Source organism: Nannospalax galili, unplaced genomic scaffold (assembly GCF_000622305.1).
Source record: "Nannospalax galili isolate Female #2095 unplaced genomic scaffold, S.galili_v1.0 scaffold104, whole genome shotgun sequence".
NCBI classification, from domain to species: domain Eukaryota; kingdom Metazoa; phylum Chordata; class Mammalia; order Rodentia; family Spalacidae; genus Nannospalax; species Nannospalax galili.
The window spans coordinates 2,026,867-2,054,401 of record NW_008353596.1 but is presented as its reverse complement, the minus strand read 5'-3'; the positions used below and the strand labels follow the sequence as shown (position 1 = coordinate 2,054,401).

The window sequence follows — 27,535 nt, the reverse complement described above, 5'->3', positions numbered from 1 at the left end:
GTGCATATTACTAAGTCCAAGGAGCAAATCTGAAAGGCTGCACAGTGTGGAGTCCAGCTATGTGACACCCTGGAAAAGATAAAACTGAGATGACAGTAAAAGAAGGGAGAGAAAAGCACTAAGCTTAAAAATAGCTACTAATGATTTCTGTCCTTTTCATCTTAAAAAATACATGCTCCAGTATGTCACTATACAATTTTTTTTCTATTCTTGTGTTTAACTTTGTCATAAAGCATTGTATTTTCTTGTTAAGAACTCTTGGTAGTTTATTTTGGGACTTTCCTGAAGCAGACATTCCATTTTTTATTTTCTATTTTTACTCATTTTTAAAGGATTTTAGTAGAGGTGGTCATGTTACTTTCCAGAGAGTGAGCTGGTTTTATTAAAAATCCTCTTTATCAAGATGTTGACTAAATGAGTATAGTAGCTAAGTGTCCAAACTAAACAGAACAGCATGTCTATTCTAGAAAGTCAGTCTGGATTGCCCTGTTCCCACCTGTTTGGCACTCACCTCTTACTTACTGTGACCCATTGTTTTCTTCCATAATTCAGAGTACAGGAATAAGAGTCTTTGAGAAGTGTGATGCGTTAAATCACTGCTCTGGTTGATCTTGTCTTACTAGATCTGGGATAAAACCAGCCTGGAATGTTTGAAAGTGCTAACAGGACACACGGGCTCTGTGCTCTGCCTCCAGTATGACGAGCGTGTCATTGTGACTGGTTCTTCAGACTCGACTGTTAGGTGAGTGGTCTGTTTTCGCTCTCTGACCTCATAATCTTTTCCTGAGGAGACCCTCTTTAAGGATTCACCATGCAAGTGCATATATGCACACTTTGTGTGTTTTTGCTTACTACATTTCGAGGCTTTTAGATATGGAAGTATTTTTGCGATGTAGACTACTAGAAAAGTAAGTTTTAAATGTGTCCTGCTCTCTTGACATGCTTTGTAGAGATTAGAGATGGCAGTGTGCTTTCCTGTGCAAACACACTGCCTCTGTTACTTGCCTTCTGTTCTTGGGAGCTTGTGATCCAGGGCAGAAGGATAGTTGTTCTTAGAGTGTAAAGGGTGCCAACTGCAGGCTCTGAAAGACATGGAGGTGATTTGCAGGCCTTTTTTAGAGGTACTGGGAAACTGAAACCTGAGAGGCAGAGAGGATGCTGGTGGTGTGGTTTTGGTGTCTTTTGAATTCTCACATCAGCCTTTGCAAATAGGTAGGCACTGTCTTGTCTTTATATGTATATTAGGGAACTGAGATCAGAGGGGTTAAATATTTCTTCAGACTCACACAGTCAGTACTTTTTGAACCCTGAATTTATGTCACTCATGACTATATTTGTAGTCTTTGCAGGGCTGGAGGCTTTAGTTTTTAGTTGCCACCCCAGCAGCAGAGAGAAAAAGACAAAGATGGCAGTGTCTTGTTGCTGAAGGGAAGCAGTGACCAGTAACTGGGCATTGAGAACAAAATGAGAACATTACTGAGCTGTGCACAGCACATCTCCCATACCCTAATGGCTTTAGGGAGGGGCACTGATTCCAGCAGAGCAAAAGGACATCATGTAGCAAGGCCTCAGCTTCCCTGAGGGGGCTGAGGAATAGGGAGCAGAGGAAGTGCCTCCGTACTTCAGGAGAATTGCTTAGTCACAGGCACACCTGGAAACGATGGGATAGTCAGTCTGTTGCTGGCTTCTGTGATGGCCTCTTGTAGTTCCTTATCTCTTGCCCTACCACTTGCTCTTTGTCTACCCCACCCTCAGCATACTTACTGCCTGAGCCCTGACTTGACCTCCAGATTCCTGCTTCTGCCATAGATCAGCTCAGCTTTTAAGGTCTGATCTGTGTCAGTGTATCCTTAGGGTGTTAGGGCTACAGAAAAGACTGGACTTTTCTGGAGGGGGTGCCCCTTGTGCACCATTTCTCAAGTGTCAGATAGGAAATGGCTTATGGTTGATGAGATGCCACAACTTAGTTTGTAGCAATAATAGCCTCCACAGCCTTCCAGAAGCTAGCAAGAACCTTGAGCTTAGAATCACCCTTGGCTTAGCTGTCATGTATTGTTCCTGTCTGCTCACTGAAAGTCAACTGTCTTGAGAGATCATGTTTGCCTGAAGACAGCCTGAATCAATTACCTGAGATAAACCAGGGCAGAGTCAGATTTAGCCTCCTACTCAGGGCTATCTCAGCAATTCTCAGCCAGTAAAGTTGCTGCTGGGTTCTCCTTATAGCATGCATAAGTACAGTAAGAGTGTCGAGGTCAGACTTCAGAATCCTCCCCTGGCTCTCACCAACATGCCTTTCTGTTCTAGAGTCTGGGATGTGAATACTGGTGAAGTTCTCAACACACTCATTCATCACAATGAAGCTGTGCTGCACTTGCGCTTCAGCAACGGGCTGATGGTGACTTGTTCCAAGGACCGTTCCATTGCTGTGTGGGACATGGCTTCTGCCACTGATATCACTTTACGCCGTGTCCTGGTTGGCCACCGTGCTGCTGTAAATGTAGTAGACTTTGACGATAAGTACATCGTGTCTGCCTCTGGAGACAGGACCATTAAAGTAAGTATGTCTGCAGTCCTAACTTTGCCTGTCTTGTCCCTTGAACAACAGAGAAAAGGCAGAGGTGGATTACACCAGTTGCAAGATCTCTGTTCTCCTTGTGTACTTATGAGCCCTCGAGACCCTCCCATCCCACTTGCTACTGGAATCACAGGCAAGATAGGAGGGAAGAACATCACTGGTCCAGAATAGAGAACAACTCTTAGCTTTGTGAGATGATGTTTCTAACCTTTTTTAAGTACAGAAAGCTAATCTGAGCATGCTCAGTGTACTAAGGCTGTACATTTGTCATCTCATTTCATCTCCTAGCACTGTGCTGGAGCTCATGCAGCTGGGCTTGACTGAGCTTAGATGCTTCTGAGAGCTTGCTGTCTCATAGACCCGGGGTTAGATGCTGGAGAAAAAAAGGATGAACAAGACTTGTCCCTGCCTTCAAAAAGCCAGCTTGTGGTGGTTGGGGAGGCAGCATGTCACAAGCAGTTGTAGTCTAGGATGACCCACAGGATGTGGGAAATACAGCTCTAATGAATTTGTTCATACTCTGAGTGGGCACAAGTGAGGCATTGCCTGTCTCTAGTACCGGGACCGATGTGGCTTTAACTCTTTCAAAGTTTAGTTTCCTTGTATTTTTTACTTAAAAAAATTTTGTTTATTCTCTGACAGTTTCACAAAGTACACAGTGCATCCCAACCATTCTCATCCTGCTCCCCACCTCCCTACTTGCTGCTTTTCTGCAGATCTTTCTCACATTCATGTCTGTACATTTAGCTTTGTGGCCCATCTGTGTGACCGAGTTTAGAGTTATCTATTTGAGACTGGCAGGTTCAGTAGTGGGTGCTCAACTGAAGACCATGTGTACACCCCACCCCATCTCTTAGTAGCTAGTAGTTCAGCAGTAAGCATGAGCCTTCTAGAGTGCTTGTCTTTTTATAACAGCTTTATTGGTCTATAATTTCCATACCTGAAGATTCAGCCTTTTCAAATGTATTGTTAATTTAGTATATTTATAACATTGTATAACAGTACCCCAACCCAGTTTCTGAGTACTTTTATCTAGAACACCTCATTTGTAGTAGAGTCATCGTCTATTCTCTCCTCCAGGTTCCTAGCAATTACCAGTCTACTTTCTGTCTCTATGGATTTGCCTTTTCTAGACATTTCATATACATGTGATGATACAGAATGTGACCTTCTGTGCATAGCCTTGTCATTCAGTGTAGTGTCTGAAAGTTCATCTAACTCTGTAGCATCAGTGCTTCATTGCTTTTAGTGGCCAAATACAATTCCTATGTGAGCATACCACATTTTGTTTATCTGTTTATCAGTTGATGGACTTTTGTCCCTTTTCTGGCTATTATAATGACACTGCTATGAACATTTGTGTTGTACAAGTCTTTGCATGTTCATTGCAGCTTTCTTGAATGATTAACATCATGGGGAACCACCAAACTGGTTTCCAAAATGGCTGCCCCACATTACATTCCTGCCAGGCCGAGGCTTTGTGCTGGCTCTAAGAACTTTCTAATGACCAGCACTAAACAGCATTCTTGTACTTGCCCCACAAATCACAGGGTGTGTTGCGTCAAACTGCAGGTAATTCTGGAAACTGAATAAGCAGGACTAGGCTATGTTAACACACTCGCACCAGTTAGTACAAGACCAGGAGGTCAAAGAGGTTTAGGCGTAGTTTCAAAACAATTCTGTAATAGTATCAGTCTGTGATTGCTCCACATCGTTCCCAACCCGTTACTGTCTCCTTTTCTACATAGCTATCATAGTGGGTATGCAGGAGTACCTCAGGTTTTGTTTTGCATTCAATATTGACTAGTAATATTGAACATTTTGGCTTGGCCAAATGTTCACTATATACCCACCTTGGAAAAATGTATTTAAATCTTATGCCCATTTAAAAAATTGGGTAGTTTTCTTTTTATGGTTGAGTTGTAAAGGGTTTTTGTTTTGTTTTGCTTTGTTTTTTTGGGGAGAGGGTTGGTTTGAGTCAGGGTCTCCCTGTTCCCCAGCTGGCCTAGAACTTGTTAGGTAGACCAGGCTGGCCTCCATCTCACAGAGATTTGCCTGCCTCTGCCTCCTAAGTGCTAGGATTAAAGGCATGTATGATGGTGCCTAGCTTTTTGGGTTTTGTGTTTCTTGGGGTGGGGTAAGACACCCTTCTGTATATATATTGTAGAGCTAAGTCCCTTATTAAAATGTATGATCTCTCTCCCATTCATTGGGATATCTTTTTATTTTGTGGTAGGTAGTTTCCGTGTAGCCCCAAGCTGACCTGAACTTGCTATGGAGACAAGCTGGCCTTGATCTCACAGAGATCTACCTTTTTCTGCCTCCTGAGTGCTGGAATTAAAGGCGTGTGCCACCATACCCAGCAAGTAATTTTAATTTTGGTGATATCCAGCTTATCAATTAATTTTCTTCTATCATTTGTGCTTTTGATTTAATGTCTAAGAAACCATTGCCCAACCCCAGAGGTTTGCTGCTTTGTTCTCCTGTGTTCCTTCTAAGGGTTGTATAACTTTAGTTTTTCTGTTAAGATCTTTGATCTTTTTTGAATTCAGTTTTCATATATGACTTAAGGGTAGGGGTCCAGCTCCATTTGGTGTGGGGAGAGGGGATAGGCATAGAAATATCTGCTCATCCCATTCAACTCCAATGTAGCTGGTACAGTAATCCAGGGACTCCGGCTACCATTTGGTTTTAAACGTGCCTATGAGCATCTGAGTCTTACAGATAAATTTACAAGAGGGGATTCTTATATCACATATGTAATATTAGGAGGATATGGCAAAATAAATGGAGCTATTCGAGAAACTACTGGAAAGAAGAGGCTAAGGAAGGTGAAGAGTTTTCACTTCAAGTATATTGTTTTGTTAATTGGCATGAAAACATAAAATCTGGCTCAGACTGTCCTTCATACAAATAAATGGCCGAACTGTCCAGGAGATGTTGGCTTTGTGAAGGTCTTCAAAGTTTGGAAACTCCCAACTCTTCTCTCTCTGTATTTCACTCCAGTTTTATTCTGCAGCCAAGAAAATTTCATGCTGTCCAGTTTCTACTCCAGTTCCATTGTTAAGGCAGAAGAGTGCGTTTTTATGGTCATGCATTCAGGATCATTCTTGGAAGTGCCCCCAGGGTCTTGCAATGTGGCCTAAGCTGTCTTTATCACCCCTGCCTCAGCCCCCTGGATTACAGGCGTACAGCATGCCCAGCTCTCTCTCTCTCTGTCTCTCTAGAAGGTTTCGTAAGAGGACCTTCCTGTGCTCATTCTTAAAAGCACCGCTGTTCCTCCTACAGGTCTGGAGCACCAGCACCTGTGAATTTGTTCGTACTCTCAATGGGCACAAGCGAGGCATTGCCTGTCTCCAGTACCGGGATCGACTGGTTGTTAGTGGATCATCAGATAATACTATCAGGTGGGTAGAAATTGGTGTGCTGACAGAGCAACCTTACTTCATTTTCTTGTTGATTCATCTTCCATCCCAGGCTCAGAGAACTCAGAATAAGTGGAATGCCTCTGATAAGAAAGTATTAGCGGGGCTGGAGAGATGACTCAGCGGTTAAGAACGCTGGCTGTTCTTGCAGAAGACCTGGGTTCAAATCCCAGCACCCACATGGCAGCTAACAACTGTCCGTAACTCCAGTTCCAGGGGATCTGACAGCCTCTTCTGACCTCCGGGGGCATTGCACAACACAGGTGCACTTACCTACATGCAGGCAATACACGTATGCACATAAAATAAAAATAATAATAAAAAAAAATAAAAAAAAAAGAAAGTATTAGCATTGGTACAGCAGGGAGACCACCTGGCCAGCAAGGGCAGCTTGCCTTGAGTGCCTTCCAGAGCCTGAATCCCAGGGCCTGTCCTGCACCCTATCGGTTTCCACTCTGCTGTGGCTGTATTATCTAAAGCTGTAGGAAGAAGTAGAACAGCATCAGCAGTTATAGAAGGACTCGAGGAACAGATGCTCGAGGAACATATGCAGAAAGTCGTATCCCAAAGGAAGAACTGGCCTTGCTGAATGGCTTGAGTGTGACCTTCAGACTTCTGGGTCCTGTGCTTGCTACACAGGAGCTGGGGAGGCTCAGGCCACAGCAGGTACTATATCACAGCTGAAAGGAAGTATCTTGAGCAGCATCACAGCAGAATAGGGAGGCTCAGTTCACAGCGGATACTGTATCACAGCTGAAAGGAAGTATTTTGAGCAGCATCAGCTGCAGCAGGGGAGGTGGAGGTTTAGGAAAAAGCCTGGAGCGCAGGAATTTGCTCACCTTGTTTTGTTAGTTTTCTGTGATTATTTTTCAAATGTGTAAAAATCAATCACAATAGAAAACAAAAAAAGAAAAAATAGCTCTAACTTCAGAATTAGAGTACCTATGAATCCATAGCCTGTAAGTCATATGCAGAGGAAAGGCTGGATGTAGTCGATGTGTTAGTATTCTAAGATTATTTATTACCCCCAGTGAGTCCCCCACTCAGACCTCAGGGCCTGATCAACCCTAGTATTTGTCTGGTACAAACAAGGCGTAGCTAAGCTTCACCAGGATTAGAAGACCACCATGCCTCAGGGAGCTTGGGATGGACCCCCTGGCTGTGTACATGGGTTCTCTGGGCTCCTCACCATCCTCCTTCCCTGAACATGCTTTTCCCCTTTACTGCCCAAAGTTCCTGTCTCCCCCGGAAGAACTTTTCCCAGACCATTAACTGGGTTATGTAGATTCGTCAACTGAGACATTGAGAGAATTGTCAGGGACTAAACATAATTGAAGATTCGATTTAAATAGAAAATGCACATGATTTTTTTAAACTTTCAAACTGTATAAAACAAAATACAACAGAAGGTAAGGCTTCCTCCTAAATTAGTGCTAAAATCACAGCTAGTTTAAATGGACATACCTATCTGTGATATGAGCCAGGGGCGAGATAGAAATGTGGAATTCAAAGAGAATGAAAAGTCATGCAACAGATGTCAACAGCTTAAGGATAGAGTGAGTTGAGAGCTTGTTTCATAGATGTCTGTTTTTCGTTCAAGGCTATGGGATATCGAATGTGGTGCCTGTTTAAGAGTCCTAGAGGGGCATGAAGAATTGGTCCGATGCATCCGGTTTGACAACAAGAGGATTGTCAGTGGTGCCTATGATGGGTACGTGTTTACGATTTTCACATGTGCTGTTATAACCATGTTAAGAAAAGAAGCGTAGTATGTTAAACAGCTCCATTTGAGCTGGGTTCTGTGTAAGAAAGGTCTGTTAACAACAGTTGATCAGGTAAGGACATTCACACCAGAAAGATGAAATAAAGCCTGCCTCAAATCACAGGGCAGCCAAGGCACTCTAGTTCCTAAGTCCGTATTCTAACCATCATTGTAAGTAAGGAGCAGGGCCAGTAGGATGGCTCCATGGGTAGAGGAGCTTGCTGTGTAAGCCTGCAACCTGAGTTTGATCTTCAGACCCACAGTAGAAGGAGAGAACTGACTCCAGAAATTATCCTCTGACCATCACACAAAGCACATGCCTGCATGCACACACCTATATGCACATAAGTTCACACACAGGTAGAATAAATCAACATGAGGAGTAGCTTAGCTGTGGGGAATTCAGTTCTTTGCCTTAATCATAAGTAGACCAGACTTTTCCTTCCCCTGATGAATTCAGTAGTAGATTCTTCTTTTCTTCTCTTGTTCTAAATGAGCAAATCACAACTATGGGCTATTGAGAATTATGTACGCATCACAAATGGGGCAGGTAGCCTCCTTCCACCCACATTACTGACTTGTAGGCATTTAATTCATTTGGAGAAAAGTATCCTTGGAATTTTACACTCAGTACCACAACTAATCAATTTGGTGGCATTCCTAATGATTTGAATTTAGATAACCAAGTCTTTCTCCTTATTTATCTCCCTAAATAATATTTCTTCCCAGCCCTGTCTCAGGAGGCAGGGGCAGGTGGATCTCTGTAAGATTGAGGTCAGCCTGATCTACGTAGTGAGTGCCAGGCCAGCTGGGGCTCTAGGGAGACCTTGTCTCAAAAAGACCAAAAATTAAAAAAAAAAAACAACCTTTAGAGTTTTAAGAATTCTGAGAAAATTTAGGTCCTTTTCCCAAAATCACATATAATTGGTTCAAAAACTTATACGCTCATGTTGCTCGCTGGATTTTGTCATAGACATTTCAAGTGCACCCCTCTTCCACGGATTGCTTGACAATGGACAATGATAATGTCTCTCCTAATCCCTGTCTCATTTTTCCTTTGTAGGAAAATTAAAGTCTGGGACTTGCAAGCTGCTCTTGACCCTCGAGCCCCAGCGAGCACATTGTGTTTACGCACCTTGGTGGTATGTGATCTGTTGGGGTAGAGAGGGGTACCCTGTGCTGTAGGGTGGCCATCTGCATATAGCCCTGCTTAGGTGGATCACAGTAAAGCTGTATGCCTTCAGAGAGATTCATGGTTAACTTTGGCTGTCCAGAACCAGAGAATACCAGCTCTTTACATTACTACAAGCTACTAGGCATTTGCATCAGCTTCTTCCTCTGTGAGTGGACTGATGTCCTCATGGATCACACTGCCTTCCCTCCTCTAGGCTTGGGGGATTCTTTGTCGTGTTGAATCTGTGACTGTGGTAGGTTCTTAGAACTCTGCACCTTGTATACTGTTAAAGTGAAATTTCCCCTCAGTCTCTACTGTATGGATTATTTGGCACATAGAAATACCTTATTTTTATTTTATTTTATTTTATTTATTTATTTTTTTTTTTGGTCTTTTTGAGACAGGGTCTCCCTGTAGCTCCAGCTGGCCTGGAACTCACTATGTAGACCAAGCTGGCCTTGAACTCACAAAGATCTGCCTGCCTCTGCCTTCTGAGTGCTGGGATTAAAGGCATGTGTCACCATGCCTGGCAGAATTACTTTAATTAAAAAAAATTTTTTTTTAGGGGCTGGGCGTGGTGGCGCACGCCTTTAATCCCAGCACTTGGGAGGCAGTGAGTCCAAGGCCAGCCTGGTCTACATAGTGAATTCCAGGATAGCTGGGGCTACAGGGAGACCCTGTCTCAAAAAGACCAAAAAAAAATTTTTTTTTAGTACTTTATTGAGAATTTCATACATGCATATAAGGTGTTTTGATCAAATCCATGCCCACTCCCTCCCCTCCAACTCCTCCCCTATCTCCCCATCACTTTTTTCTGATAACTTCATATACTCTTTCTTCTTTTCTTTTTTGTGGGACTTTTTGCTGCTCTAACAGTCCCCCCTCTGAAGAGGTAACCCTATCTGCAAGTTGGGTAACCCCTTTATGGCGTGGTAAGAATAAGAGGTAGGAACTGGCTAGGCAGTTAGGGTAAAAAGACCCCAAAGAAGAGGAGCCAGTTTCTTGGCTAAAAGTTACAATGTCCTTGGGCCTCTTAGCAACATACTCCGTTCCAAAGGCCAAAAATGTCTAAAGTATTTGGGAGCTTTTATCTAATTAAAAAAATTTAACTGTGTGTTCTTAGAGTACAGTGTGGTATTTTGATCTGTATAACTTATGGAAAAGTCATAATTAATGAAGCCATCAATTTTTCATTTCTTTTTGATAGAAATATTAAAAATTTGTTTTTTAAACTTAAGTGTGGTAATACAGACCTGTAATCCCAGCACTTGGGAGGTAAAGGCAGGAGAATCGGAAATACAAAGTCATCTGTGGTTACATAGTGAGTTTGAGGCCAGCCTGGAATACACGAGACCCTGTCTCACAACACAACACAGCTATTTTAGCAAATCTGAAGTATACAGCATATTGCTGTTTACTTTGGTCACAGCAGTGTGACAGACAGTTGACAGGAATTCCTGCAGTCTGACTGAAGCTTTGTACATTTTGATAGCATTCCCCGTTTTCCATCTTTCTCTCCGCCCAGCCCTCCCTGTCCCACCCCCAGTAGTTTCCTCCTACCTCATTTCTGTGAGACTGACTTTTAGGTTTTACACATCTGTGAGATCATTTGTGTTCCTATGCCTGGCTTGTCTCACTGCAACATCTTCCAGATCAATCCACGACAATGCAGGTGGCAAAATTTCTTGATTGCTTTAAAACTAAATACTTGTTTCTGAGAAATAATATATTTTTATATATGAATCATTTGAATCTTTTAAAACTGTTTATTTCTAATACCATGACTGACTCTGTTGAACTTTTTGAGGAGACAGCTGAAAACAGTGATGGACTTTTCTTGAAAACTTTAATTGTATCTTTAATTCCTGTTCCTTTACTTCTTGGGTTGACTAAACTGCAGAACTGTGGCGAGGCCATCCTGCTTTCTTGATTGTAATGAGAATTCTTCCAATGTTTCACCCTGAATTGTGATATTGACTGGTTTGAAATCGATAGTCTTGGTCATGTTAAGCAACTCCTTGGTCTTATTCTGATTTTACAGTGTATTGTAAGTAGTTGTTATGTACTATTTACTTCTCTGGTGGCCTTTGTGAGGTGGTCACATAACTTTTCTTCTTTGATACATTACTGGGTCAGAATGTAGGATGCAGTGTTTAAAAGGGAAAGCAAAGTATTTGTGCCCAGGGAAAGGTTGCAGCTCAGTGGCTGGAAGATCATCCAGGAAGCTTAGATGAGTGGCATCTTTCAGCTTGGGCCAAATCCCTGCTTGTGAGATGTGAGGGTTATAATGATTTTGTTTGCTGATCAAGTTGTTCTTTTCATAGGAACATTCTGGACGTGTGTTTCGACTGCAGTTTGATGAGTTTCAGATCATCAGCAGCTCCCATGATGACACTATTTTGATCTGGGATTTCTTAAATGTGCCTCCCAGTGCCCAGAGTGAGACACGCTCTCCCTCCAGAACCTACACTTACATCTCCAGATAACAGTCTGCACCCACCCGACAGGTGAGTGTCCACCCAGCCCATCTGGCTCTTAGCTCTGTGAATGCCTTCACCTTCCCTATAGGAACCGTGTGACTGATGTGCCTGGGTTGTGTGAGCTAAAGCCTCTATTAGATGGATCAGTTAGGTCTTGATAGTCTCAATATGTTGTTCTATATACTGTGGGCTTTCATGTTCACAGGTGATGGATGTAATTGCTGGTTTTAAAAGCTGTTCCTAAATTATTTCCTTGATCATAGCAGTTTAGCACCAGGATAGTTCTTCAGATTTGATTATGGAGTATGAGAATTAACTTTTTCTTTCTGGTCCTTGAGTTCACAGCCCCCCCCACCCCCACCCACCCCAGTCCAAGTTCCTCCTCTTCCCACCACCACAGTCCACCCTCCATTGTCAGTCTACATGGTAAATCAGTGCAATTTGTTAAGAGCCCCAAGCCAGTCTTCATGCTGGATGCACAAGTCCTGGGCTCTAGTTGTAGAGCTGGGGTGTGACAGACCACTTTGTCAGTCTGGGAGATGAGAGATTGACTTGTCTGCATTCTAGACACCAACAACTACTGGAAACACTGTTCCTAACTTGAGGAGTCGGAAGGGCTGCTGGCATCTGTGCACATTATACTTTGTAGACTTAATAATCACCTGTCCTTAGTACTGTGGATGGCTTTAAAAATTCTTGTGTATATAAAAGCATTGCTTCTTAGTAGTTTTTAAATCATGTATTTTCTTGTTTATTAAATAGTAAAAGTATAAAAAATTCCTTGTGCAGAATTGTGAAAAAATATTTTAATATTTTATTTTATGTGTATGAGTGTTTAGCCTGCATGTGTGCATGTATACCGTGTGTGTCTGGTGCCCATGGAGATCAGAAGAGGGCATTGGATCCCCTGGAACTGGAGTTACAGACAATTGTGGCTGCAGTATAGGTGCTAGGAATGGAACCTGAGTCCTCCGGAAGAACAGCAAGCACTCATAACTGCTGAGCCTTCTCTCTAGCCCCAGAATTGTGAAATTTGAGGGATGGAAAAGATCGAGACTCCTTGGTACCTAATCGCCAAGTTGCCATCTTTCCAGATTTTTAAAAAATATTTTATTTTTTAAATTTTATTTTATGTGTGAGTGTATTGCCTGCATGTTTGTAAGTGCACCCATGTCGTGCAATGCCAATAGAGGTCAGAAGAGGGCGTCGGTTCCCCTGAAACTGGAGTAAGGACAGTTGTTAGCTGTCCTTACAGCTAACATGGTGATGTGGGTCCTGTGAATATGCTCCTGAGAAGCTGAGAAATCAAAGAAGATTCGTGGAACCACTAGCAAATGCAACAAGTTTGGTTTTTTTTTTTTTTTTTTTTTTTTTTTCCCTGCTACTACAAGCCAAAAAATAGTTATTGAAAAAATTTATTTTCATGCCATGTGAAAATTATGAAATTAAAATTTCAGTTAGTCTCCATAAAGTACAGTTTGATTGGAGCATAGCCACATTTATATATCACATGTGCCTGTTTTTGTGCTTTAGTGGCAGAATTTAGTTGGAACAGAGCCTTCAATGGCCTGCAACATGTGAACTGATAATTCCCATGTGGCCTGCATCCAAGAATGGCAGATGTAGGCCAGCGAGATGACTCAGCAGGGAAATGCACTTGCCATCACACCTGGCAATCTGAGTTTGATCCCTGGGACCCATGTGGTGGAAGGAGAGGCCCAACTCTGACAACACTTGAGCTGTGCTGTGGCATGTGCATGCCCATACACCCACACTAAATAAATAGTGAATGTAAAGTAAGCCTGTGGTCCTACTATTTCAGTTTGACCAGTGGTGCTGACTGAGTGCTGTCTTAGAATGACTCTGGGACCCCATGGACTGGGTGTGGGAGGCAGTCAGCAGTGACCTGTAAGCCACTCACACGTTTGCTGCCCCTGGCCTCCCATGTGTGTCTCTAGCTATAATCACCTTCTCTCTTGCCACTTTCTCTAAGAAGATTAAGTCTGTTGAAAAAAATCTGCACGGCAGAAATTTTCTATTTATTGAATGGAGTCCTCAGATAACATTGTAGAGATTTAGGAGGAGGAAAATAAGGATCTCTGGAATGATTGCTCCTCCCAACCTTCCCTCCCAGATGCCCATGGAAAATACAGGGAAGGAGGAATGAGTTTCCTAGAAACACGTCCTCCCTCCTGGTCTTTTGGGAGAGAATTTTCAGCTTAACAAATTTCCAGTCCATGAATGTGGTCATCTCATTCTCACTTAGATCTTCACCTTGATTAGTGTTTTGCAGTTTTGAATATAGAAGTCTTGTATATCTTTTTAAAAATATTTACTATTTTTATTTTATGTGTATGTGTGTATTGCCTGCATGTAGATAAGTGCACCCGTGTCATGCAGTGCCTGTGGAGGACAGAAGAGGGTGTCAGATCCCCTGGAACTGGAGTTTTGGACTGGTATTAGCTGCCATGTGGGTGCTGGGATTCAAACCCGGGTCTTCTGCAAGGACAGTCAGTGTTCTCAACTGCTGAGCCATCTCTTCAGCCCTGAGAAGTCTTGTATATCTTTTTAAGATTTATTGAATTATTTTATTTGTGTGTGTATATGCAGGTGTGTGCAAGTGTAAGGTGGAGGGCAGAAATGGGCATTAGGCATCTTTGTCTCCTGTCAATCTTTGCCTATTTCTTTGAGGCAGGTCTTTCCCTGAACCTGGGGCTTATATTTTCTTGGCTAGGCTGGAAGCCAGCAAGCCTCAGCCATCGACTCCAACCCCCATTTCCCCCCTCAGAGCTGGGGTTACAGGCATGAGCAGGACACTTGGCTTAACGTGGGTGCTGGAAGCCAAACTTCAGCCCTCATGATTGCACAGTAAACACTTTTGACTGCTGAGCCTTCTCTCCAGTCCCTTATACCTCTGTTTTTGCTAAATTCCATTCTTAACTTTTCTAGTGGGAACCTTTAAAGCTATACATTTCCCTCTGGGCTTTGCTTTACCTGCATCTTTCCTTTGCTTTTGTTTTTCCATCTAAAAGGAACTATAAGACGTGTACACAGAGTGAGAGGAACCCCAACTGCTGTTGGGCCTCTGGAATCAGTAGACTAGGGAGTAGAAGTATCATTGAGCAATCTTCATGTACTCTTTTGTGTTTTTAACATTGCACTCGTTAATTAGGAAGCATATACATAATAAGATCTAGGACTTCTGTGCTGTTTTCTTCTGCATACTGACAGGTAAGCTGTGGGGCACTGTACGCCTTCACAGGGATGATTTGAACCTCACCTGCCTGCCTGAGAACAGCTCCCCTTTCATTGCATGTTGGAATAGGGACTCTGTGCTCTTGGCTGTAGTGGAAAGGAGGCTCATGTTGCTTCCGGACCCTTTCTTTGTAACCCCCTTTTATCTTGTTGTGATCTATGATTATAAGTCAAATTTACGAATTTTTAAAGTCTTATTAACTTTGGTGAGGTAGTTGTTCCTGTAACTAATCACAACAAAACTCCAGTGTTTGTTTCCTCAAAATGAATTGACAGTTTTGGCTATGAACTTTACAATCTATTGCTCTTTTCCAAAATCTTTTGTTGTCACATGAAAAAAATACTACCATGCCATACTCTTAAAGATTTATGTGTAATAAGAAACACTACCATGCTGAACTCAGCAGACTTCCTAAGAGTGCCTGGGTTCGGCCTCCGCCTTTTGGTGAGCTACCCCAAATCTCACTGTGCCTAACCCCCTAATTGGGATTATGTGAGGCTCCTCCCACATCCCCAGGGCTAGACCTCTCTGCCCTACAGTAGGGGCTGAGACCTCAGCAGACTGCCTGAGAGTGCCAAAATTGGGCCTCCCCTTAGTGAACTTCCCAAATTGTGTTGTGAGTGCCTGCTAGTAGGGGTCCAAATGTTAGATGGAAACCTGAGTATACCTGACTGCAGTCTGATTTGGGTCTCAATGGGAGCTCCTGAGTAGCTGATCCAAAGCCATTAGTTCCCTCCAAAATAAAATCTGAGAGAACCTGAAACCAACCAGCTTTACATACCCAATAAAAAAAAACTACCAAGGCACACCAATAATTCAAACAGAAGCAGACTTTAACTCAACAAAAGAAGGTTTGAGTTTCGTACCAGAATCACAAACAACAAAAGAAATTCACGTGCCAAAGCCACAATGGAAAAATAGTAATATGGAAAACCAAAACAGCATGTTCCCACCAAACTCTACCAGTCCTGTAGACGAAAGAGTTCTACAAGGAGAACCCCCTAGAGATAACCAGAATTTAAAAGAACAGTCATAAACATGATCAAGAAATTCAGTGAATTTAAAGAATACATAAACAAACCAAAGAACTAAAAGAGGATAAGGATAAACTTCTGACTGAGTTCACAAAAGAGATGAAACATTGAATAAAACTCAAGCTGAAATGAAGAAGGAAGTGAAAAACTCAGTAAGCCAACTTGAAACAACAGGAGAAAGCCTCAGCAATAGAATAAATGAAATGGAAAACAGAATATCAACACTAGAGGATAAAGTTGAAGAATTGAGGGGGCTGGAGAGATGGCTCAGTAGTTAAGAGCTCTGACTGCTCTTGCAGAAGACCAGGGTTCGAATCCCAGCACCTACATGGCAGCTAACAACTCTCTGTAACTCCAGTTCCAGGGGATCCAACAGCCTCTTCTGTCCTCCATGGGCATTGCACGACACGGTGCACTTACCCACATGCAAGCATAACACACAAAATAAAAGTAATAAATAAAATATCTTTAAAAATATTTTAAAACAAGGTGGAGAATTGGATTGCTCAGGCAAAGATGATGAACACACACACACACACACACACACACACACACACACACACACAGGAATGGGATAGGAAGGAAATGTGGGACACCATGAAAAGACCAAATCTACATATCATAGGCATAGAGGAAGGAGAAGACGCTCTCAGGTTAATGGTATTGACCAGATCTTAAACAGGATTGTAGAAGAGAATTTCCCAAAATTAAGGAAAGACATCCCCATATAAATACAGGAAGCCCATAGAACATTGGACAGACAGAACCAGAAAAGAAACTCCCCATGGCATATCATAGTAAAAACACTAAATGTACAGAACAGAGAGAATACTGAAAGCTGCAAAAGAAAGACAACTCATATATAAAGGAAAACCCATCATAATTATAGCTAGCTTACCAATGCAAACTATGAAAGCCAGAAGAGCCTGGACCAAGGTATTTCCAGTTCTAAATGACCATAGATGCCAGCTCAGAATACTTTACCCAGCAAAATTGTCTATTATTGTTGAAGGGGAAAGAAAAATCTTCCATGACATAAATAGGCTGAAAAAATACATGTCCACAAAACCAGCCCTTCAAAGAATGCTTGAAGCAATACAAAGAACAGAGAAAGGAACAACTATACCCCAGGGGCAACAGAAAGAAACTAAATGAAGATATAATTGTGGAAACGTGAAATTAGAAAAAGAATGCAAACAGTAATCAAAATGATGGCAACCAATACAAACCTTTCAGTAATAACTAAATATCAATGGACTGAACTCGCCAGTCAAAAGACACAGGCTAGTTGAATGGATTAAGAAACAAAATCCATCTTTTTGTTGTCTGCAAGAAACCCATCTCACCTTCAAAGACAGACACTACCTTAAGGTGAAAGGATGGAAAAGAATATTTCAAGCAAATGGCTCTAAGAAACAAACGGGTTGTAATTCTAATATTTGACAAAATAGGCTTCAAACTAAAATTAATCAGAAGAGATAAAGAGGGTCGTTTGATTCTGATCAAAGGAACAATTACCCAAGAAGATATTACAGTCATAAAACTGGTGCACCCAAATTCCTAAAGCAACACTACAAGATTTTAAGACACAGATTAACCCCAACTTGGTAATAGTAACGGGACTTCAGTGCTCTACTGTCTCCATTAGGCAGGTCAACCGAACAAAGAATAAACAGAGAGGCGTCTGAATTAAACTATACCATACATCAAATGGACTTAACAGACATCTACTGAATATTCCACCCAAGCACCAAAGAATACACTTTCTATTCAGCACCCTATGGAACTTTCTCAAAGATTGACCACATACTGGGGCACAAAACAAACCTCGACAAATACAAAAAAAATTTAAATAATTCCATGCATTCTATCAGGCTACAATGTAATAAATCTTAAAATCAACACCAGAAGAAGCCCTAGGAACTACATGTACTCATGGAGATTAAACAACACCACTCCTGAATGATGAGTGGGTCAAAGGAGAAATTAAGAAAGAAAAGCATTCCTGGAATTCAATGAAAAGGAAAATACAACACAACAAAACCTCAGGGACACTTGAAAAACAGTCCTGAGAGGGAAGTTTGTAGCTCTAAATGCCTGCATTAAAAAATCAGAAAGAGCACAAGTAAATGACTTAACATTGAACTGAAGACTCTGGAAAGGCAAGAACAAATGAAACCCAAACCCAGGAGAAGAGAAGAAATAAGAAAAATTAGAGCAGAAATTAATGAAATAAAAACAAAACAAAAAATAACAATACAAGGAATCAATGAAGCTAAGAGCTGGTTCTTTGAAAAGCTAAACAAGATAGACAGACCCTTAGTCCAGTTAACCGAAAGAAAGAGCAAATCCAAATCAACAAAATCAAAGGTGAAAGGGGAAACATCACAACAGACATCCAAAAGATCCAGAACATTATAAGGGAATACTTTAAAAACCTGTTCTCTCTTGAATTTGAAAACCTAAAAGAAATGAATGGATATCTAAAATCATGGGAACCACCAAAGTTAAACCGAAAAGAGATCAACAGTTTAAACAGACCCATAACATAAAAGGAAATTGAAACAGTAATACAAAACCTCCCGGATGGATTTAAAGAATTCTACCAGACATTTAAAGAAGATCTCCAGCCAATATACTACTTAAATTATTCAAAAAGAGAAACAGAGGGAGAACTCCCAAATTCCAGCATCATTCTAATACTCAAACCAGGTAAAGACACAATCGAAAAAGAAAACTATAGACCCATATCCTTAATGAACATAGATGCCAAAATTCTCAACAAAATACTTGGAAACTGCATACAGACATACATCAAAAAGTTCATTCACCATGATCAAGTAGGCTTTATTCCAGAGATTCAGGGGTGGTTCAGTATACACAAGTCAGTAAATGTCATAAATCATATAAACGGACCTAAAGACAAAAACCACATGGTCATCTCAGTATATGCAGAAAAGACCTTTGACTCAATTCAGCATTCATTCATCGTAAAAGTCCTAAAGAGAATTAGACTGGAGGGAACATACCACAACATAATTAAAGCTATATACAAGAAACCCACAGCCAACATCATCCAGAATGGAAAAAAACCTGGATGTGTTCCCATTAAAATCAGAATGCAGCAAGGATGTCCACTACCTTCATTCCTTTTTTTTAAAATATTTTTTTATTTTTATTATTTATTTATTTAAAAATATTTTCATTTTATGTGTATACGTGTATTGTCTGCATGTAGGTGAGTGCACCCATGTTGTGCAGTGCCAGCAGAGATCAGAAGAGGTAGTTGGATCCCCTGGAACTGGAGTTATGGACACTTGTTAGCTGCCATGTGGGTACTGGGATTCGAACCCGGGTCTTCTGCAAGAACAGCCAGTGTTCTTAACTGCTGAGCCATCTCTCCAGCCCCTATTATTATTTTTATTTTATGTGTATGAGTGTATTGCCTGCATGTATGTAAGTGCACCCATGTCATGCAATGCCATGGAGGTCAGACGAGGGCTTCAGATTCCCCTGGAACTGGATCTTGCTAGAGCAATAAAACAAGAGAAAGAAATTAAGGAATACTAATTAGAAAAGAGAAGAGATCAAATTACCCCTTTTTGCAGATCATATGATACTATGAATAAGAGATCCCCAAAATTCCACCAGAAAACTCCTAGAACTGATCACTTCTTAAGTGGCAGGTTGCAAAATTAATCTACAAAAATCAGTAGCCTTTTTATATACCAATAACAAGCAATCGGAGAAGGAGTACAGGGAAACACTATTATTCACAATAGCCTTAAAAAAAAACCCAAACCATCAGAATAAACCTGATCAAAGACATCAAAGATCTCTAATGAAAATTTTAAATTTTAAATATTTAAAGAAAGAGGACACCAGAAGATGGAAGGACCTCCCATGCTTATGGACGGGAAGAATTAATATTGTGAAAATGACCATCCTACCAAAAGCAATATATAGATTCAGTGCAATCCCAATAGAAATCCCTATGACATACTTAACAGAATTAGAAAAAAAAAAAAATCTTTAAATTCATTTGGAAGCACAAAAGACCTGGGATAACCAGAGCAACTTGTGATAGCTAGAGCAACCCTGAGCAGAAAGAGCAATGCTGGGGGGATTACTATACCAGATCTCAAAGTATATTACAGAGCTATAGTCTTAAAAACAGCACGGTACTGCACAAAAATAGACACATAGATCAATGAGACATCATTGAAGACTCAAACCTAGGTACACACAATTTCAGTCACCTGATATTTGACAGAGTTGCCAAGAACACAGTAGAGGAAAGTCAGCATCTTCAACAAATGGTACTGGCAAAACTGGATCTCCAACTGTAGATGAAACTAGATCCTTTCACCTTGCACAAAAGTCAACTCCAAATGGATCAGAGACCTCAATATGAAACTGGAAACTCTGAAAGTTAGGAAACATTGGCAGTAACCCACAAGATACAGGTATAGGAAAGGACTTTCTAAATCAGACATCAGTTGCTCAGAAATTAAGTTTAACAGTCAACCAGTGGGACCTCATTAAACTAAAAAAGTTTCTGTATGGCAAAAGAAAGTGAAGAGAAACCCACAGAGTGGGAGAAAATCTTCACCAGAGACACTTCTGACAGAGGTTTAACATCCAGAGTATATAAAGAACTCAAACAGTCAGGAAAACAAATGACCCAATTAAAAGACGGGCTAAAGATGTAAACCGACGGTCTCAAAGGAAGAAGTAAAGATGGCTAAGAAGCATCTTTAAAAGTGTTCAACATTGTGGGCCGGAGAGATGGCTCAGCAGTTAAGAACACGAGTTATTCTTGCAGAAGACCTGGGTTTGAATCCCAGCACCCACGTGGCAGCTAACAGCTGTCCATAGCTCCAGTCCCAAGGGATCTGACAGCCTCTTCTGACCTCCGCAGGCATTGCACGACATGGGTGCACTTACCTACATGCAGGCAATGCACACAGACACAGAAAAAAAAAAGTAAAAAAAGTGTTCAACATCATTAGTAATTAGGAAAATGCAAATTAAAACCATGTTAAGATTTCATCTTACCCCCGTCAGACTGGCTAAGATCAAGAGAACAAATGATACCAAATGCTGGCGAGGATGTGGAGAAAGGGGAACACTCACCAACTGCTGGTAGAATTGCAAACTCGTGCAACCCCTATGGAGAGCAGTGTGGAGAACTCTTAAAAAAAAAAAAGCAAAAATGAATCGACCATATGACCAGTACCGCTCCTTGGCATATACCCAAAGGACTCATCCTATTGCAGAGATACTTGTACAGAGGGCCAGGAACACAAATGGCCAAACACAGAGAATAAGAGCCTACAGGGTGCGGGACCTTGGACAGGACTCCTATATTGAGGTCCACCCACCCATCCAGGGCTCAGGTACCATTGCGGAAGAGGGTGTGGAAAGATTGTAAGAGTCGGGGAGGAGGTGCATGACTATACAGAAATGGTCCTAAGGTGCCTGGGACCCTTCTACAGACCTACAGCAGTGGTGTCAGCATGCTCAAAAACCCAGCACAGAACTGTGAAAATGAACAAGCCCCGACCTTAGTGGAAGAATTATTGGCAGCTGGGTGAGAAAGAGCTGATCTTCTTGAAGGGAGAGACTCTAAATAGGTTGACTAAACCCCAGTGAATGAACTTGTACTGAGGGACATCTGGGGACACTAACTTTAATAATAGTCCTTACTACAAATGACAATGTGTGAACTTCATTGTGGGGGGCTATGGGAGGGTGCCAAAGGAGAAATACATAAAAATTCAATAAAAAATTAAAATTAAAAAACAAAAACACTACTATGTCAAGTGTAGTGGGGCATACTTTTAATCCCAGCACTTTTCAAGGCAGAGGCAGAGGAAGGCAGATCTCTGTGAATTTGAGGCCAGTCTGGTGTACATAGCAGGTTCTAGGCTAGATGGGCTACCTAGTAAGACTCTATCTCAAAATAAAAATCTGCCACCCATCCCCTCCCTGAAAAAGAAAGAGAGACACTATCACAATGATTGTGGCTTTGACTTAAAGCGCTCCCCTATAAATGCCATTGGGCATTGCTGTGTTAGGGAATGTAGTGGTAGGTTTTTCCTTAATCACTACTTTTCTGTTTGCATGTAGTGGTGTAAAGTTTATTATTTTCCTACTACATGCCGGTTACAATGATTGTGAGTAGGTCAGTAAAGTAGATCAACCAGAGAAGCAAGTCCTGGTTACAGCTCACCTCTTCGCTCCTTTGCTCCTATAGGCCAGGCTTGCTCTTGGGAGGGGAAGGAGGAGGCGCTGTCTCATTCATTTCAGGCTTCTAAAATGAGAGTTTGTAACTGTGTGCTTTTAAAATGCTTTTTTTCTCTCTACTTCATGTGAAGTTAAGTATCAATAGTCAGATTCATAAAAATTATCATTCCTAATTGGTGGATAATATTCAGTTTTCTGAGTAAGCCAGGTTGTCAGCCGTACATGGTCGCTCTTCTCCTGCTTCTGAGCATCGTAAAACCAGTGCTGTTCGTTCCCTTGGCTTGGGGTGCTGGAAGTGTCTGGTCTGTAAAGACTTCTTTGCATCTGAAGACTGCTGCTGCCTCTGATCACAGGGCCCCTGATCACACTTCTTCCAGGAGGATCACAGCTCCAGTCAGCCAGTGTTGGGCATGCCCACTTGGAGGCTGTGTTCATATTTCCAAGTGCTCTGAGAAAAGACTGATAAAGGACATGCAGAAGCTCAGAGGTTTTGATGCTTATGAAGATGGCAGCCTTTGGGAAAGTTTCCCTTTAGAAGGCACATGATTTTAGAAGGTGTCGCTAATCTCCGTAGAAATAGACTGAAGATGCCTCTAGGTGGTCTGTGCTGTAGCTCAGCGTATTGTTTGGAAGGCTGTGACCCATCAGTTATGATGGAATAATCTGAGTTTTTACTTTGTTTTGATTTAGAACAGAAAATGACAGCTTGAATCATGCCTAGTGTTGTCTCCTGAGTATTCTGCTTTAGGGATGCATGTGTGGACATAGCTACATACATGGATGCATTTGGAGATTGTGATTAACAAGTGCTTCTGCTTCAAGTCCATGGTCGGCAGAATATGAAACATTAAGTGGTTCCTGACACGTTGAGTTCCCCCACCACCATATTGTCCTTTATAAATTATTTAAAAAATTTTTTCTGATTAATATTCTCTTTAGAAAGGAATAAAATTATTTTTCATACTTTTTCACAGTGACAATTGAAGACTGTAGAGGAGTGCCTGATGTCATAAAAGATTATGCTGAAGTCTGATGTCATGCATTTTTGGTGTTTGTAGACTCTTTAATATCCTCTTCAGTAACAGCGGTTCTTGGGCCAGTCTCCTTTTGAGTCCCCCTCTGTCACTTAACAGCTAATTCTTTGAACTAAGCACAGCTTTCTTGACCCTTAGTTCTGTTATTTGTGAAATTGGAATAATAATTACTCTTAGGGCTGCTGTGAGGTGTCATTGAATGTGGGGCCTGGTTTGTAGAACCCAAAACAACTTACGGTTCAGTTTCTGATGATTATATGAGAAGCAGCCATGTGTGGAGAGGTGGAGTGTGCACGGGTATGTGGTCTGTGACTGGGCAGACACACAACCGTGTGTCATGTCCAACCAGAGTAACCCGTTCTTCTTTCTTCTTCAGGGTTTCCTGGTCTTGAACTACTGGCTACATGGCTACCACATGCCTAAGGGAGTTCGTTCATAGCTGAGTTCTGGGGCTGGACTTGGTTCTAGACGCTGGGTAGATGCAAAGCAGCCTCACTCTTCAAGCTCCGACATTTCTCACTGCTGGCCCGGCTCTACTTGGAGAAGGGCACCTTAGCTCACCACTTCAAGTAGAACGAAGCTCATTCCCTCCCTGTCAGTGCAAACCCTAATGCTTCAAATGCACATTGTTCATACAAAAGGAACACATGCTGTCTGTCCTGCAGAAGCAATCGACCGTCAAGAGAAGACTTGGCCTCTAATTTATATTGCTTTGCACTTTGGTCTGATACTAAAAACAGCATTCTTCAGTGAAACGTTGGGTGCCAAACACCTACCCAGAGTGTCCAGGGCTTTCCTTCAAAAGCCAGCATCCCCTTTAGACCTTCTCAGACACTATTGAGTTCTGCCTGTGTTAGGAATGTGTGGGACAATGGGAAAATCTCCCGGATTGTTTTAATATTTTTGGATTACACTTTCTGTACTGGTTTCTTTTAATTTAAAGAATAAGCCAGTTATATTATCTTTCCACAGGTAATATAGCTATTTTCTTTTATTAATTGTTCTCTGTTCCCCCACCATTCCTCAATATTTGATAGAGTAACACCTTTATCCACGTGCTTGCCTCCTAATTTAAAATACTGTTTCCGCATGTAGATATAATGTACATAACAATTCAAGCTCAAGGTTGCCGGAACCGGGCCCCCTGTGTCTGAGACACTAATATGAGTGTGTTCGCACCTAGCCACAGGTGGGCCCAAGAACCTGACTCCAAGGTTGCTGTGATTACCTAGAAACCTGCAGTATTCATTCGGGGTTTTATTTTGTTGCTGTCATTGTGTGTATTGTGTGTATTTTTAATGGGAATCTTGTTTGAAGATGTAACCAGGAGTTTAACACGTTTTATTTGTTGTACAGCATTTGCAGTGGACAGGTACCTTCACAGTCTCTGCGTCGCTGATCTTTTCCTCATGAGTCCCGTCCCTGTCCCCTGTCTCCCCCAACACTTCCCCGAAAACTAATGGTCACCTCTTTTGGTGGTCATTGAGTTGTCTCTCCAAGCTGGATTTCTGTGTGGTAGAAATGCTGAAACAGGGCGAAGAAGGTCCTGTTGACGGGACTCCTTGACCCTGGGCTCCTGCGCTCTGGTGAGGTGTTGGGGGCTGCTGGTGAGTTGGAGCCTGCGGAGCTGGTCAGCTGTTCAGAGCTCACTCTGAGGGTCAGGCTCTCTCTCCTGTATGGAGCACAGCCTCAGGTCAGAATCCCATCCCTGTCAGCTCCAGTGTCACCCATTACTGTGGTTCTCAAAGCCCCCCATTGGGAGTGGTGCATGGACAGGATACTGGTTGGCACCAGATTCCCTCTTCCAATATTAGATTTTGATTTGTTTCCAAAGATCAAGGAATGTCAGTACCATTTAGAGGACCAAGCCCTCCCTGTGATGAAGCCTCTTCCCATGGAAGCATAGTCTACGACTAAAGAGGACTCGGCCCTGCCTGTCCTTGGCTTGAAACACCCTGGGATCAATGTGGGGGGGGGTGATCTGTTTACTGGGTTGGCTTTGCTTTTTACTTTTTATTTTTTTGATATATCCTTCTTACATGCTTCTAAATTCTGTTTCTGAGAGGTGGAGTCTCATAGTGTAAAGAAAGTAGAGTTCTGTCCATAAGGAGGGTGGGAACTTGACAGTGGTGGTGACTGTCCCTCAGCTTCGGCCACTCCACCTCACAGCTGATCACCCACCTGGCAGGAGCGCCCAGTGGAAGGGAGGGGCGGGAAGGAGGGGAATTCTGAACCATTGGATTTTTCTGTTGTTTTTGCATGTTTAATATAGAAATTCCTCTGGCTCCGTGGGAAATCATGGCCTTTGAATATGCACACAACCTTTGAATTGTGCCTACTGAATTATAGCAGGGGACTTTGGCACCTGAGGAGTTCCAACTCGTGGGGATTACAAAAGTAATTCTCCACGTACTCTGGACTTTATTTTGCTAACCATAATTGAGCAACTGTAAATTACTGCTATATTAATGTGTTAAAGCACTGGGATAGTGTAATTCTAACTTGTAATTAATTATGTTTGCCAATTATCTGTTTGAAATAAATTTGTGTCTGAACAGCTATTGGAACTGTTAAATTGTACAGATATTATTACGGCTTTGTACTGTGGAATGTGCTTAATAAAAAACAAGTTTGACCTTTGTCCAATAAATTGCTAAGTAATGTCAATAAATGAAGTATGAGTATTATGCAGTACACCTAACCTGGCTTTATGCAATTGTTACTTCAGCTACTAATTCAAAGCCAATACTCTTAATAAAGTGTTGCAATACTCTGCTGTTTGTTAAGTTTTTCAGAAAATCTATTATGTGCTCTCAGGAACTGGTGATATTCATTAAAAAAGATTGTGAGTTTTGAAAATGGCCTGTTCTAGCTGGGAGTGGTAGTGCACGCCTTTAATCTCAGCACTTGGGAGGCAGAGGCAGGTGGATCTCTGTGAGTTCTAGACCAGCTGGGGCTACAGGGAGACCCTGTCTTAAAAAGACCAAAAAGAAAAAAAAAGGAACATGGCCTGTTCTGTAAAGTGAAGTTGAAGGAAGTGTTTGGGGCTGTGAGGAGGCTGCAGGTTCCTCCACCTGGGCTTTCCTGGGAAGGCTGACTTTAGCCCCAGGAGTCCCTCCCTTGGAGCTTGTCCTAGTGCATCTGCTTCTCACTTGCGCTTGCTTACTTCACTAGTTCTGTAAAAATGGGAACATGGCCTCTGAAGTGTCCCAGGTGCTTTCAGGTGAAAGGCCGCTCATCTTTGAAAGGGCTCAGAGCCCGAGCTGCAGGTGCGGGAAGCAAGCTTGCCACCGACTGAACCCTAAAGCAGACCAGCTCCTGCCTGTGAGTCCCCAGGTTTCGAGCAGTAGCTGACATCTTAGGTATCTGGCTCTGCCCATCAGCCAAATTTGGTAACGGAGTTTTTTGGAGTATTTTGATGCAATTGTCGCCACCCATTTTTCTTGTAAAAGCTGTATTTAAATATACACATGGTTAAGAAAACCAATATACAAACTATAAAAGAAAACAAAAGTGATTCTGTCCCTGGCCCAGTATGTATGCTGGGTGCTGCCTGCTCTAAACTGACTGACACTATGCAGGGCTGTACTTCATGCAACCTACGTTTTCCTCTTCTAGACCATTCCCTTAGTATTCTGCTGTTTCTTGCATTTCCCTTCTTCACAGGTAGGTGTGTCTACCCCTGCTAAATACAGCAAACTGTCCCCCATGGTGGTTTGTGCTAATCCTTAGGATTAGCATTCTATCCTTAGGGATGGATGCAGTTCCAGCATGGCTTATGGGGAAAAGGCTGAATCCTCACTTCTCCCATCCCATCCCATCCCATCCCATCCCATCCCATCCCATCCCATCCCCGTCCCCGTCCCCGTCCCCGTCCCCGTCCCCGTCCCCAATCCAATCTTCTTCCATCACTGGTAACTACTCTTTCCTTCAAGGTGAATGTTGCAGGCATCCCTGTGCCAGGACTGCTCAGAGGCCTGTAGTATTCCTTGGCTGCCATTAGGCTAGAGGCTGCTGTGCCATTTCAGCCTATTTGTTGTCTAACAAGATTTGAACGGGTCTGTTTGATGATCCTCTTCCCAATTAGTTGTGCCTGGCAATCCCTGTTGGGATCTTCACTGCCCTATTTCACAGATTCATCAGGAGGGCACATACCCAGCTCTGATGCACAGCAGTAACACTGGCTCTTAAGTTTTCAAGAAAACATGGGAAACTAGATTATATAAACACCCAACTTAACAGAAGTTGACAATTTTTTTGGTTGTTTTGAGACAGGGTCTCCCTGTAGCCCCAGCTGGCCTGGAACTATGAAGACCAGGCAGGCCTCGAGCTCATAGAGATCCACCTGCCTCTGCCTCCCAAGTGCTGGGACTACAGGTGTGCGAGTAATTTTTAAAAAGGAATCTGCCAGCAGCTTGAATTTAGTGACCTGCTGGGAGTTGTGTGACATGAAGAGGTCCCCAGGAAAGGGACAGGTTACACGATATGCCTCATGGCAGGGTGATTAGATACAGTGGTTACTCAGCATGTTCATGGGGTTTTTGTG

General features: G+C 42.2%; 1 protein-coding gene across 7 annotated transcripts in view; it reads left to right on the top strand.

The window, feature by feature from the left end:
- Nucleotides 1–27,535, top strand: part of Fbxw11 (F-box and WD repeat domain containing 11) — a 141,163-nt gene that overhangs the window by 91,789 nt on the left and 21,839 nt on the right. For 6 of the 7 annotated variants that reach the window (XM_008850760.3, XM_008850763.3, XM_029554860.1 and 3 more), the window contains 7 exons: nt 624–742; nt 2,305–2,554; nt 5,864–5,982; nt 7,601–7,711; nt 8,826–8,904; nt 11,261–11,443; nt 23,366–25,762. In XM_008850760.3, coding sequence (XP_008848982.1) covers nt 624–742; nt 2,305–2,554; nt 5,864–5,982; nt 7,601–7,711; nt 8,826–8,904; nt 11,261–11,422 — 840 coding nt within the window. In that variant the 3' untranslated portion in view covers nt 11,423–11,443; nt 23,366–25,762. Of the gene's footprint in view, nt 1–623; nt 743–2,304; nt 2,555–5,863; nt 5,983–7,600; nt 7,712–8,825; nt 8,905–11,260; nt 11,444–23,365; nt 25,763–27,535 lie in introns of those variants that run through there. The other variant, XM_029554859.1, reaches the window with a different exon arrangement.